Raw genomic sequence first — 15,884 nt, 5'->3', positions numbered from 1 at the left:
CTAAAGTTTAAAATTTACGCGTTTGGTGACCTTTAATGAAGTGTGTTTCTTAATTGAGTGCGCGAAATCGTTTGAGGAGTTTGTATACTGGGACGTCCTTGGTGCAATATGTGTGGCTGAGTGATAATATCAGAAATACATGAACATACATACATTGCTCAGAATAGATCTGGAAGAGTGGAGTGAATTGTTTGCGGACACTAGAAATGATCATCGTTTCCTCAGTTCATTGAACCGGAATTGGATCAATTTGGTGAGATTGTTTCAATATGTTTTTATATGATTCCAAAACTAAATACGCGCTGGATTAAAAAATCCGGAAGTTTGTTTATGGATCCATTATCCAATTGATAATGGTAGCATAAACAGGCGGGGCTTATTGTAAGTGAAAGTGGCCTCGGACTGGACGTGAGTTACCAGGCAGTCTGAAATGGGTCACTGGAGCTGCGATAGAGCTAACACCTTCTAACTCCCGGGCTAAAGCTGCCTTTATTCCAGTCAGCTTTCTTCCATAATACCACTGCCAGACAGTGGGAGTTTGATTGAAGATACACACACACACAAAAGAATTGTACAATGCGCGCCGCAGTACTTCCTGTTTCGACGGCATGTTGTAAAGAACTGAACATGCTAGAGTAAAAGCACGTGTCTTGGAGGGACTAGAACCCTCAACCTCCTACTCCCTAGATAGGCGTGAGAACTCCTTCACAACAAAACCACTTAAAGGTCACGTTTGTGGAAAAGCCATTAGAATCCGAGTACAATCCTTCCCAAGCATCCGATATTCTGAAGGCTTTTCCGCAAACATGGAATTCGGAACAGTTTTTACCTTTCTCCCATCGATGTTCGTTATCTATGAATCACTTACCCACCACTGCCGTATCCAGGCGCTAACGTATATGTAAAAATAGCCAGCGTGAGTTAACCACCTGAAATTTGTATGGCGAAAGATCTTAAGCAGATTCCGAAAGTTAACTCCTAGTGTGCTGCTCAAAGTAGCCGATTCATTGAGAGCGATTTCTGCAAACCCTGTGTGTAGAGGTTATCACGCCTGTCTAGATGAGCGATTTCTCCAAACCCTGTGTGTAGGGGTTATCACGCCTGTCTAGAGAGTAGGAGGTTGAGGGTTTGAATCCCTCCAAGACATGTGGATTCTTTTTCACAAATTTCATATAAATTTGTTCATTTCGAAACATGTGCTGTGCATATGTACAGTCAAGGTATTGAACAAAAGATGATTTCTCGGGTACTTATTCAAAAGGACGTATGTAATTTTGTAAACAAAGATTCAAACGCCGATTTGTCCAATCTGATGGCACTCCCACGAAAACTAACACCACCAACAAGTAGCCGAAGGCTTCCCCTACCTGTCCGTGGTGATGGTTTGCATGGGAGTGCCATCAGATTGGACAAATTGACGTTTGAGTCTTTGTTTACAAAATCACATACGTCCTTTTGAATAAGTACCCGAGATTTATGTACGGCCGAGTTGCAGAAAAATATACAATTTATTGTAGATGATAATATTTTTGAATTCGGCAATTTAAATTTGTTCGCATATTAAGGCCTAATATGCTGCTCTGTGCAGATTTGACCATATTGCCCCATAGAGAGTGTTTCGGAAACAAAAAATGTTTTGTGATAAAATCAGATTTATATCAGTACAAACATGTGTGCACAATATTCAATTATCTGCTATTGCCGTTTTTGTCCGGCTTTGAAACGAAATTTAGGCTAGTGAGTAACAAATGCCGGCATTACAATCAAACGATACGCAATTCGTACGCAAAATAACCTTCGAAGGAGGCCAAAGCCATTTTGGGCATTCGTCAATTCCAAAAGGAAAGAGAATGGACTGCCTGTGGAGATGTATTTTAAGAGTATGAGTACCAGCTCAATGCAAGTACGTTCTTCTCGAACGCCTTGGCAGGCCATCGAGCGCTAAAATTGCATCAGACTTCCGTTTTCGATTCGGTTTAATCACTTGAGATTCGAAACTCCGGACACTCCTCACACGTCTCGTCTTCTTGGATCGTTTCTTGCAGTGGTGATGGTGATGGACCAGGGTTATCGACAGTAGTCGTAGTCACTATCAAACTCTATCGTAAAGGTTTTATCCAAGTTGATGTTGTTCATTGGATTCCTCTTGAATTTTTCCAGCTTCGGGCACCTCTTTCGAACACGCCCTCGATTTCCACAATAGTAGCACACTCGCTGGTCGATTACTAGTTTCTCGTCGCTTTTAGGTTCTACCGTATAAACCACTGCATACCTTCTTCGTTGTTCCTGAAATTGCATTTGCCTGGCCCGTCCAGTCTGCGATAGATGATTCGCTTAATAGTTATATCTGTGGTGTAGATTCGCACTACGTTGATGGTAATATACCCAACGTAGAAAAAAAAGCGAGTCGGAGGGGAGAGGGGGTCTAGAAATCTCAAAAAGTAGTGGACGTCATATTTGAATCACCCCATACCAAATCTTTTCTCTTTTGAAAATTAATATGTGCAAATTTTGACAAATTTTGTGCGAGATATTTAGGATCTGTTTCATTTGGAGAATTAAACTAAAATTAAACCTAAAATTGACATTCCAATAGTTATCGAATAACCCTACTCGCAGAGCAATATTTCTTTTAACAGATATCGAATCATTTTTCATCGATGTCTTATTGGAATTGCTGGGTAGCACCAGCCATTCTTATAACCGGGTATTTTTTTAAATTTTTGAACTGTCACTTTTAAGTTTAATCCTCCAAACGAGACAGACCCTTAAAAATTAGAGAGATATTTTTATTATTTTGAGCGTGCTTACAGCGGCATACATGGAGTTAAATTTCTGAAATTAGTATGGCGAAAGGCATCTATGGTTCGATTTATAAAAATAAGCACCTTCATCGAAAAAAAAAAATTGTAGACGTAGTTGCGGTCACCTTCCTACATAACCGGACCAAATACCCAACTATCGTTTAATGTCAATGTAAATGTTATTTCAACTCGTCTATACGGCTTCAAGCTGAATATGTATGCTATACAAAGCAAATCTGGCGAATCTATTCAGCTGTTTTTGACATGCCTGCACAACTACTTTACAGTATGTTACACAATTTTTTCTCAATATTTATTAAACCATTTAGTAATGTTATGAAAACTCATATGTGAATATGTACGTTATGTGGAAGATATTGATTTGGAAAATGTATTGGAGGTAACCACTTTCCCTTCGATGGGACTCGAACCCAGTAATAGTAATATTTGGGTAATAGTCGAGTTGAAGTTTAAGGGATAATTTGCGGAGGCTTTTCTTTTATTCGGCATTGGCTGCTTTTATTCAAATATTATACAGCCAAAGGCTAGAAGTTGAAGCTTTTAGCACCAAAATTGATAGTTGGGTAGTTTTTCATAAAAAGTTTTTAATTTTGAGAAAACCCGCGTTAGATGTCTTCCGCCATACAAATTTCTGGTGGTTAAATCATGTTGGCCATTTTGCGCATATACTAATAGCGCCTGGATGCGACAGCGGTGGGTAGAAAATCAGCCACTTCATTAGTATTACCGCAATATTTTTTCAATGGTCGAAACTTAGGTATGGTAAAATTCAAGATAAAATTTTCAGCAAAATCGGTAATTTTGTCTGAAAAACGCCAAATAGGCACTTTATTATGGCGGCCCTTGTAGTACTACCTCCCTAACCGCGTATTATAAAGATAAACGAAAGTTCTAAATAAATTCACTTGAAACACGTGCATTGTAAACCTGTTTGTACTTTGCTTTTTTGTCTTTTAATATAATACCTACTACCCTCAGAATTAAAACAAAACATTGATTCGCGATTCGTAATAACTAATGCTGCTAGTAGAAATAATCTATTTTTGCTACTTCTTTTTCCTCTTTCAAATTAAGACTTTTATTGACTATTTACACATTCTATTAGTTTTAAATAATGCTTGATTCATATGTGCATCTGCCTTATTCATTTTTTTACAGTTGATTCGGATTTGAATTTGGAGATAGATTCAAACACATTGGATGCAGCCAAACCCATATCTGATGGTGCATTAGCCTTACTTTGGGCAGGAGCGCGTGCCAATTATGGCGTAACTACAGGAAAGGTAGCTTTTGAAGTTATCTTGACAAAGATAACTGAAATGCGTAAGGTCACAGAAGAACCTGTTACTTCTGAATTCCGAGTTGGATGGTCGACGGCGGACGCGAACCTACAGCTGGGCGAGGCCAAGCATTCCTTTGCCTATGCCAGCTCAGCATCGAAAGGGACGGATAGTACATTTTCCAGCTATGGTTCCGAGTACAAAGTGAACGATGTTGTTGGGGTATATCTAGATTTGGAATCCAACCCATGCAAAATAGAGTACACCGTCAACAACGTTGACCAAGGAACGGCTTTTGAATTCGATAAGACGGAACTGGAGGGAAAAGCGCTGTTCCCACATGTCTGCAGTAGAAACATTGGTTTTAAAGTTAATTTTGGACAGCTGGAACGAAGTTTACTCAATGACAGGCCTAAACCCAAGAAGGCAAAAAAAGATGTAAAGAAAACAGAAAAGCAACCCGAAACAACGAAGGATAGTAAAGTTCAATCAGCAGAGACAGAGAAATCATCGGAAACAGATCAAACAGAAGCGGACAAACCAGTTGAGTCAGAAAAATCACAAGAAATTGAAAATGTCACGGGAACTGGGGAGGATAAACCAATTGAAACGAGTAATGACACAGAGAAGGTGAGATGTTGTTCAATAAGATTGAAATACATTCCATGCCCGTTACACACAATATCTAATTGCAGGTTGAAGAGAAGGAAGATCAAAAAGAAGAGGAAACTGTGGAGCCTGAAATATTTACCATCAATCCAGACTATATCTACGTATCGCAATCACCAAAAGAAAGTTTGGTGCTCGGAGTTTGCCGCCCCGAGAAGCGTGAAGATTGTGAGGTATGTTTGATTAGTTTATTCTCTAGCCATTTTCTTAGATTGTCGAATATTCTCCGACGATAAAAAAAGATTTTTCGACAGGGAAGCTCCATGAAATACGTAACGCAAAAATTGGCCATTTTCACCCCCCTTCCCCCTATGTCACACTTTTTGTATGAATCATCTAAAAATTTTGTATGGATTGTTACACTTCAGGAACAGAACAGCTTTGCTAACAACTTGGCTTAGGAATAGCCTGAAATTAGGCAATAAACTGATGATTTCCCTTAATAATCACCGGGGTGTCGACAACCGAAATAAGTAACCCTTTTGAAAAGTATTGAAAATGTATGAAAATAATTAGGGTGAAGCGTTGTGACACTCAAATTTCTATATAATTGTGTCATAAAAATCATCAACCATGGATTTGTAGTGGTGGAAACTTCCAATACCAATTCAGTAAGCATACACGTGGGATTCATTTTTTGTTAACATCCGACAACAGTAAACATTGCATGCATTCAGAAGAATTCAGCCCAATTTAGACGCAGTATTTCAATACAGTCTTAGTATGGAATTAACTGATGCAATTTGCCAGAAAAGGTGAATATTTATGGATTATGTTTTCACGATGCTGGCTGTTTATGTTTACATTATTGTTATTGCCGTTTTTGCCAGCTGCTCAAACGCATCAATAACAAGATCATATTTTGCTCTGATTTTTCAATTTTTACAATGCACTTCAAACAGAATCAATAAGATATTATTATTGCATCAATACATAATGCGTTAGGAAAAGATTGATTAATTTGATCGATATTTTACATGTTTCCGATATGATTTCACAATAGTTCATATCGACATCACTGTCTGGTGCTGATCAATGATTGCTTGCATACGACGCTACCGACGACGTGCAGAGTGTTGAAACCGGCGATGTCGTTGGCATGGTGCGTTACTGGGGGAATTTTTTTTCACTTTGTTCACTTGCTTATATCTTCCCTAAATTAGCGCTATGTGATTCCGCCACGTAGATTGAACTACGAACTAAGTCCAGATTTACGTTTTTAGTGAAAAAAGGTCAGGTATGTAGTCGGTATATAAATTAAATTTATCGGTGCATGTCGGGGTGGGTGGGGTGGTTGATTGTTTGACTGTGTTGGTAAGCCGCAAGCCATTCTGAATGACATGTCAAGAAGCCTTAAAAGGCCCCCGTCGCCTGCAAATTGCGTCGAATGGCGCCGGACAAAGTCAAAGAAAGAGTTTGAAAGAAAGACAAAGAAGTTTGAACCCATGATGTAGTTGGGGATTTGGGGGATTTGTCGTCCTTCGGGCCAGCCCACTACACTGAGTTTCAAAAAAGAATGACGAGTGTCGCTTCGTGGGAGACTATCGAAGTCTAACGCGAGTCACGATTCCAGACCGCTATTGGTACCACACATACACGACCTCCTCGATAACTTTATGGGAAAGCGCATATTCACAACATTGGATATGGTTCAGGCGTACCACCACGTACCTGTTGTACCCCTACCCACTTAACGACAAAATGGACCAATCAATAAGCAAAAACTGCCGCTATGAAATGAGCAGATTGCGCCACCGTAGACATGTTCTGTCAAACACACACGAATAGAAATATGCGTATACAGTGTCGCCGTTGTTTTGATGCGGTGAGAGCAAAATGAGTTACCTTGATTGATCCATTGCTGCTAATTTTTTTTTGTTTCGCTATGAGATGAATATATGTTCAGTGAGTTGGTGATCGGGACAGTTCCCCTACGTGTCGTGTTCGAATGTCTCCAGCAGAATGTACTCAACCTATCCAAGTGCAAATTCGGCCTTGCTAAAGTGGATTTTCTGGGTTGCCGTGTGTGCAGTGACGGCATCAAACCTCATCCTGTGCGTGTTCGGTAGAAGTGTACAAATTATCTGATACCGTCAAGGAGCTACGACGATTCTTGGCCTTGGTAAACGCCAAACGGATACAAACGTTTCATACCTCGAGCTGTTTTTGGAAATGACTCGAGTTTTTGGTACACATCGCGTATACGAACGACTGCATACCAACCCCAAGCCAATGGTAGAAATGTTCCATCGGACCCTTAAAGCGACAATCATGTGTGTGGACGCCAGACCGCATCGTGCTTTCGTGCTGTGCGGTTCTTTCTCTCTTTGCGGAAGGAAGTTTTTAATACTACCCGAAGCTATTTTAATTTCAATAGTGCTTCTCAGCGCTATTTGTACCCACTGATCCCGTTACGATCTTTGCAAGGACCCGTGCCTTCGTTTTACGTTGGACCCGTTTGCGGAAGTAAAATTCCGACAAGCGGTGGTAATCCTGCAGGGACACCGTTCTGGAAAAAAACCTCTTAGAAGGTCACGTCTCCACGCTCAGCAATGAGTATTAATAAAAACAAGAGGAAGGGGGAGTCTTTGAATTCTCCACTTCCTTCTAAGAAACAAGGTTTCAAGACCGTCCTGCCAAAGCGCGGAAAAAATAGAAGGAAGCTGGAGAGTTCAGATATTCCTTCAAACTCTAATGTCGGAAATAATTTTTCTCCTATCGAACTGAGCAATCAGTTCGATTTGATTAATGATGATATTGAGCAAATCGAATCTAGCCCAGGTGATTCGATTCATGCGAAAAAGCAAAGGATTCCGCCGATTGTGGTATCTGTTGCCGAGTTTTCTGGCTTTAGGAATGAGATTTTAAGTAACCTTCAGGGGATCAAGGTTTCATTTCAGATTGCTAGGAAGGGTGACTGCCGCGTTTTGCCGGGATCCTTTGACGATCGCAAACGTCTTCTTCAGTATTTAACTGAGAAGCGCCATAAATTCTTCACATACGACGACAAAACTGAGCGATTGTTCAAAGTCGTCTTGAAAGGTCTCCCAGTGATGATAAATCACTGGATGAGATTAAATTGAAATTTCTCAATTACTTGGATTTTCACCAGTCCAAGTAATTAAGATGAAAAAAGAAATCCCATTCTGGTACTTCCCAGAGGGGCATTCCTCAAGAATTTTATTTAGTTCATTTTAACAAAAGTGAACTAAATAATATGAAAAGTTTGGAAAAGGCCTGTATTATGTCCCATGTCCGTGTTAGATGGGAACATTTCCGCAGACCATTTCCAAAACCCCACCCAGTGCCGTAAGTGTTGTCACATGGATGCTAAATGCATGATTTGTGGTGGAACCTCTCACGCCAAGGACGCATGTCCTGTGAGAGAAGATTCCAATAAATTTAAATGTGCCAATTTTGTGGGGCAATCATAAATTCAGTTTCTGGGAATGCCTTTCACGCAAACAAGTTTTGAATTCCGTGCAAAATTGATGACGGAAATTCCAATCGGATCCCAGATTCGACGGGTAGAAATTTTTCAAACGCTCAAATTTCGAAACCGGTTACCGGTCGAGCAATTCATACCCACCACAATTCACAAACAAATTTTGCCGCTCGTCAACGGGTAGCAAGCACTTCAGTAAATTCCAATTTTCCAATGTACCTACGTATGCAAACATCGCTGCTGGTAGACAAAATTTCTCTTCTCAAAATGAGGTTTATACCCATGTCCCAACGGAAAATAACGGTCATGTTGCCGATTCAGGTAGCATGACTGCTTCCGATTTGATTTTTAACTGAACAATTGCATCACATGATTGATGCAATGTTCAAAGCAAATACCATTCCTGAAGCTGTTCAGGTTGGTATAAAGTACACACAAAAAATTGTTATCGGACTCCGTTTCAATGGATCCAAATAATTGTGTGAAAGTTCTAAATTGGAATGCCCGCTCTCTAAAGGGTAAGGAAGATGAATTATTCAACTTCCTTTCAGTTCATAATGTGCATGTTGCCATTATAACTGAAACGTATTTAAAACCAGGACTCTCCATTAAAAGAGATCCAAACTATTTTATCTACAGAAATGATCGTCTTGACAGCGCCTGTGGTGGGGTCGCCATTGTCATTAATAGACGTATCAAACATAAATTATTTTCTTCGTTTGAAACCAAAGTTTTTGAAACCTTGGGAGTTTCTGTTGAAACAAATTTTGGACAATTTTCCTTCATTGCAGCCTACTTGCCTTATCAATGCAATGGGCAGCAAAAGAATTTGTTGAAAGCTGATCTTCAAATTCTGACTCGCAACAAATCAAAATTCTTCGTAATTGGTGACTTCAATGCCAAACACCGCTCATGGAATAATGCTCAAAGCAATTCCAACGGCAAAATTTTATTTGAAGATTGTTCTGCGGGATATTATACTATTCAATATCCCAATGGCCCAACTTGTTTTTCATCCACTCGAAATCCTTCGACAATTGATTTGGTTTTAACGGATTCAAGCCAGCTGTGTGGCCAATTGGTAACTCATGCTGACTTTGACTCTGATCACCTTCCTGTGACATTTGAAATCTCACAGGAAGCCATTTATAATCCAATCAGCTCTACTTTTAATTATCATAGAGCTGATTGGGATTTATATAAAACGTATATCGATAGGAATTTTGATATTGATATTCCTCTCGATACCAAAAGTGATATTGATAATGCTCTCGTATCTTTGACAAATTTAATTGTCGAAGCCAGAGGCATTGCAATTCCGAAATGTGAAGTTAAATTCAACTCCATTATTATTGACGACGATCTTCAGCTACTGATCCGTCTTAAAAATGTGAGAAGAAGGCAATACCAAAGAACTCGCGATCCCGCGTTGAAAGTTATTTGGCGAGATTTGCAAAATGAAATTTAAAAAAATGTTTCACTATTCTGCGAAATTCTAACTCTGATAATAATGTCTCAAAGTTGAATCCCAGTTCGCAACCCTTTTGGAAATTAACAAAATTCTTAAAAACCTCAAAAGCCAATTCCAGCGCTTAAAGAGGGAAATAAAATTTTATTAACAAATGGCGAAAAGGCTCAAAAACTTGCTCAGCAGTTCGAGAGTGCCCATAATTTTAGTCTAGGTCTCACTAGTCCAATTGAGGATCAGGTTACACGGAGCTTCGAAGACATTCTCAATCAAGAGAATGTTTTTGACCCTTCGTTGGGAACTAATTTGGATGAAGTGAGATCTATTACTAGAAAATTTAAAAATATGAAAGCCCCGGGTTATGATGGTATTTTCTACATACTTATCAAAAAACTTCCTGAGAGCTCTTTATCCTTTTTAGTTAATTTATTTAACAAATGTTTTCAATTGCCAATTGTTTTCAACGCCAAAGTTGTTCCAATTTTGAAGCCGGACAAAAATCCAGCTGATGCTTCTAGTTATCGCCCAATCAGTTTGCTTTCTTCAATAAGCAAACTGTTTGAAAAGATTATTTTAAATAGAATGATGGTTCATATTAATGACAATTCTATTTTTGCTGATGAACAATTTGGTTTTCGCCATGGGCATTCAACCACCCATCAGTTATTAAGAGTAACGAATTTAATTCGGCTCAACAAATCTGAAGGATATTCGACTGGAGTTGCTCTTCTTGATATAGAGAAAGCATTTGACAGTGTTTGGCATGAAGGTTTGATTGTAAAATTGATGAATTTTAATTTTCCTCTGTACATCATTAAACTGATCCAAAATTATTTATCAGATCGCTCACTGCAGGTAAACTATCAGAATACTAAATCTGATAGATTACCTGTAAGGGCTGGTGTCCCCCAAGGCAGCATACTGGGGCCCATATTGTATAACATTTTTACTTCTGACTTACCTGATTTACCACCAGGGTGTCAAAAATCTTTGTTTGCAGATGACACGGGCCTTTCAGCCAAAGGGCGAAGCCTTCGAGTCATTTGTAGTAGATTGCAAAAAGTTTGGATATTTTCTCCACTTACTTGCAAAAATGGAAAATTTCCTGAATGCTTCCAAAACTCAGCTTATAATTTTCCCACATAAGCCGAGAGCTTCTTATTTGAAACCTTCTAGCAGACATATTGTCACTATGAATGGGGTTCCAATTAATTGGTCTAGCGAAGCTAAATATTTAGGACTTCTGCTAGATCAAAAATTAACTTTTAAAAATCATATTGAAGGCCTTCAAGCCAAATGTAACAAATATATTAAGTGTCTATATCCACTTATAAACAGAAAATCAAAACTTTGTCTTAAGAACAAACTTTTTGATTTACAAACAAATTTTTAGACCTGCCATGTTGTATGCTGTGCCAATATGGACTAGTTGCTGCAATACCAGAAAGAAGGCACTCCAGAGGATTCAAAATAAAATTTTGAAAATGATTCTGAAGTTGCCTCCGTGGTATAGTACCAATGAACTTCATAGAATTTCTAATATTGAGACATTGCAACAAATGTCCAACAAAATAATTTGTAATTTTAGACAAAAATCGTTGCAATCTTCTATTGCAACGATTAACTCCTTGTACCCTTAGTATAAAATAGGTTAAGTTTAGTTTAAGTAGAAAACATTGTAATTCCTACATGGTTCAATTCAACCAGAGGAAAAATTCTAACTGCCAGAGGCAATTGAAATGTATTAATAATAACTAAAAAGTAACATAGCAAATAAGGATGATAGTGTTAAGAAAACACGGAACACCTAGTCTAAGAGATGAATGCATGTATTAGATAATTAGCAAATAAAATTAGTTTAAAAAAAAATAAAAAAAAAAATAAAAATGTGTGTGGACGCTAAACACTGGTGTGATAAACTGCCATTAATTTTATTGGGTTTGCGATCAGCCGTACGAGAGGATATCAACTGTTCAGTCGCAGAGATGATTTGCGGGCAACAACATACATCGGACATACATCGCACCGAGTTAGTGTTACCAGATTCGGTTTGACTAAAAAGAGTACATTTACAAAAAATTAAAAAAGAGTACAATCCATGATTTTTAAAGCTCCAGTTGGATTTAAATAACCATTTCATAATTATTCGCGTAATTCTTTCAATGGGATGGATGTTGAATTTGATTGTAATCCTGATCCTCCGTACGGAAAACCGATGGGATTTTGAATTCTAGGACTATCAAACGCATGTGTTGGGAATATGTCATGTTCGGGATTTGAGTCAAAACAGTTTATTTGTCGTTTATAGTGTAGAGAACCATTTGGGCAGCAACCCCCTATTCCCGTCAGCAACGTTCATTACTCGAGCGCATTACAACCGAATTACTTGTTTTTTAGTACATGATTAGTTTCTGTCGATATCTAGTGATGTACAAACAATCAAGCCATTTGGTTGGAACGCGGTCGAGTTATTAACGTTGCGGACGGGAATAGGGAGTGCTGCCCAAATGGTCCCGCTCCCTATTTCTAGGATGAAATTATATCGCTAAATGTGTATGAATTCAAGAAAGTAAACAGCGACAGTTACTGTGACAAAACAGCGAGTTGTGTCAAACGCTTTCGTGAGTTGTAAAAGCCATTTTTTCTCCTAAATATAAATGAAGGAGTAGAAGAACAATTTATAGAATAAAACCCAATGAAACAATCTAATAATTGGGAAATCAAATTTATTGGGTGAATTGGAAAGATCAACTCTTCATACGAAATACGTCTGATATCTGAAGAATAGTTTTAAAAGCTTTAACAAACGCAGTCTCTAGTATAATAACGAACGTTTAAATAATGTTCCCCATTCCCATGCATGGTTAGACAATGGTCTCAGTCATGCTTGCAGTTTGTAATTAAGTTTTGTGGTATGAGTCATATTTAATGTGATCGTGTTGGCTTTCCAAATGTTTAATATCTTAATTTCTCTAAATAAAAAATGTTAAATTTCACCGTGCCTGGAAACAGCTAAGCAAATCAAATATCATGAAAATAATAAATACGATGAATTCAAATCGTGACATACACAATCTTACACGTAAATGTATTGTTTAACGTGAACTTTCACAGCTTTTTAAATACCACCTGATTTTTCTTAGATTGTTTGTGATTCTTTTCGTGGGATTAAATCATAATTTTATTGACGCTTAAGGTCTTAATCGACTAAAACCCATCCGTGTAAAAAAGAACTGGGTGTATATTTTTTTGTACAAACTAAGGAAAATCCAATGCTAACAAATGCACTTTGCAATGCTAGGTTTGAGAATCAAATTGGTACAAAATTTGAAAAGAGTACGTACAACCTTTTGCTCCGAAAAAGAAGAGTACGTAATTTTGCTGCCTCAAAAAGAGTACATGTACATGTAGAGTACGTCTGGTAACACTACACCGAGTTCGTTAAAATATTACGGCATTTGATTCAGCATGTTGGACCGATCGAAAAAAAAACACCATGCGAAACAACACGTGTTCATAGCCGATGATTTGAAAACCTTTAACGTAAGCATGTTTTGTATGAGTCGATACCTTCCCGAGCAAAGTTTGAAATCAAATCGAAATCAAAATTTGCTGTCATGATGTCAATTATTTGATTACTCCAGTTGATCTAATTTGATATCAAAATGAGTACTCCTCCGTAGACTGCGTGGTTGGCGACGTGTAGCCATTGACCGAGCCGAATGGAGAAGACTCTTATATACCGCACAGGCCACTTCGGCCTTAGTCTGAATAAATAAATAAAATAATGAGTACAGCCAACGAGTTCAATGTATTTCCCGCTTCCGTATCATACAACTTTCAGAAGGCCGATCATCAAAGCATTGTCGACGTACTATCTGATATGCCTTGGGACGCTATACTTGCCGATAATGTCGAAAATGCTGCGTCGACTTTCTCGCATATCTTGGCATACGTTATTGACCGACATGTTCCCAAAAAAGTACACAAGAATAGCTCTCATCCGTCCTGGTACACTCGGGAATTAAGAGAACTTAAAACTGCCAAGAAATACACTAAATAACGTACGTTTTTCTTAAAGGATCACTAAGTCAGACTCAACGCCTACATATAAACGGGACAGTCGTATATGCTATTCCCGATATCAAAGTAAGATCCAAACCAATCTCAAAACGCATCCTAAACTGTTTTGGAATCATGTCAACAAACAACGCGGGAATCTGGCCTACCTTCCTCTATGACATTTAAGGGCGAAACTGTATCATCACTGCAGGAGATCTGCAGACTGTTTTCGCTAAAGTTTGCTGACGTTTTTACCGATGAACAGCTTACCGACAACGAAGTACATCACGCAGCAGACAATGTTCCCCTATATGGCCATGTACTAGGTGTTATCGACATCAGCGAAGAAATGATCTCCTCTGCTGCATCAAAACTAAAGTCATCGATCAAACCTGGTCCCGATGGTATTCCATCCAATTTCCTGAAAAGACACATTTCCAGTTTGCAGTATCCGTTGCTCCTCCTGTTTCGGCTTTCCTTATCCAGTGGCATCTTTCCTTCATGTTGGAAGATTGCACAAATGTTTCCTGTGCACAAGAAAGGGAACAAACGTGACGTGGACAATTATCGAGGAATAACTTCGCTGAGTGCAATATCAAAACTGTTCGAACTCGTTGTGATGGATCCTCTGCTTTCTCACAGCAAGCAGTATCTGTCTGAAACTCAGCATGTATTCATAGCCGGTCGCTCCACTAGTACTAATTTATTGTGCCTTACATCTTTCATCACGAACAGCATGACGAAAAGAGCTCAAACAGATGTCATCTACACAGATCTGTCAACTGCTTTTGATAAGTTAAACCACTGCATCGCTATCGCCAAATTAGACAAGTTAGAGTAAATGGCACTCTATTGGAATGGTTCCGATCATATCTATCCGGCCGCCAACTAACGGTTGCTATCGGCGACTGCAGGTCTGATTCCTTCGTAGCTACATCGGGAATACCCCAAAGGAAGTCATTTGGGTCCGTTAGTCTTCCTACTATATTTCAATGACGTGAATTTTGTACTGAAGTTCCCGCCTATCGTATGCTGATGACCTGAAAATGTTCTTGCAAATCCAATCCATCGAAGATTGCTATTTCCTTCAACGTCAGTTAGAATCCTTTGCCAATTGGTGTAACGTCAACCGTATGATAGTCAATCCGGCAAAATGCTCGATGATCACTTTTTCTCGGATTAAAAATCCCGTTAGATTCGACTACACGCTTTTGAATACCAGCATAGAACGTCTGAGTCATGTCAAAGACTTGGGCGTAATTTTGGATTCCCAGCTGACGTTCAAAATGCATATTTTATACGTTGTAGGTAAGGCTTCCTGATCCCTGGGCTTCATCTTTCGGATGGCTAAAGAATTTTCTGCCATTTACTGTCTAAAGTCTTTGTATTGCTCACTGGTGCGGTCGATACTGGGGTATTGCTTTGCCGTTTGGAATCCCAATTATATGAACGGTGCTGAATGAATTGTGTCCGTACAACGACGCTTCCTACGATTTGCTCTGCGTAGACTACCGTGGAGATCCATTACGCCTGCCAAGTTATGAAAGCCGCTGTCGGCTTATCGATCTGGATCCGCTAAGAGAACGCCGTAACACCGCTCGAGCTGCACTTGTTGCAGACGTTTTGCAAGGCCGAATAGATTGTAGTGACATTTTGGAACAGATTAATATTAACGTACAGCCGAGAACACACCACGCTATGTTAAGAATGCCATTTCGTCGGACTAACTACAGTATGAACGGTAGTATTGAAGGATTACAGCGTATATTCAACAGGGTTTCTACAATATTCGACTTCAACCTGCCTCGTCAGACGCTGCGTCGAAGATTCAAAGAATTTTTCACTTCGCAATAGATAGCTGTTTTAGTGTTTGTGTCCATTTTTTTTTAAGTTTTTGACGATATGTATACTTATATCTTATATCTTTTTTTTTATTACCATCATTAGGACATAAGTAGTCTGTTGATGTAGGCCTTAAATAAATAAATAAATAAATGAATACTCAATCAGAGCATTCATAACAACAACAGCCTATTTTATTTGCAGATTGCTTTAAATTTTCGTAATTAAGCATAAATAAGTCGATAGCATAATTTGATTAAGCTGCTATCATTATGATAACTGAGGAATGCATA

At 38.7% G+C, this 15,884-nt stretch overlaps 1 protein-coding gene across 2 annotated transcripts in view; it reads left to right on the top strand.

Moving 5' to 3' along the window:
• LOC134211833 (heterogeneous nuclear ribonucleoprotein U-like protein 2) overlaps positions 1 to 15,884 on the top strand; it is a 59,594-nt gene that overhangs the window by 29,002 nt on the left and 14,708 nt on the right. For both annotated transcript variants that reach the window (XR_009979113.1, XM_062689123.1), the window contains exons 4-5: positions 3,984 to 4,735; positions 4,801 to 4,947. Coding sequence is in view for 1 of the 2 variants with exons in the window: in XM_062689123.1 (XP_062545107.1) it covers positions 3,984 to 4,735; positions 4,801 to 4,947 (899 nt within the window). In the remaining variant the exon portion in view is untranslated. The remainder of the gene's footprint in view (positions 1 to 3,983; positions 4,736 to 4,800; positions 4,948 to 15,884) is intronic.

This window comes from Armigeres subalbatus, chromosome 2 (assembly GCF_024139115.2).
Source record: "Armigeres subalbatus isolate Guangzhou_Male chromosome 2, GZ_Asu_2, whole genome shotgun sequence".
In the NCBI taxonomy this organism is placed as follows: Eukaryota; Metazoa; Arthropoda; class Insecta; order Diptera; family Culicidae; genus Armigeres; species Armigeres subalbatus.
This window is presented reverse-complemented; position numbering and strand designations above follow the sequence as displayed.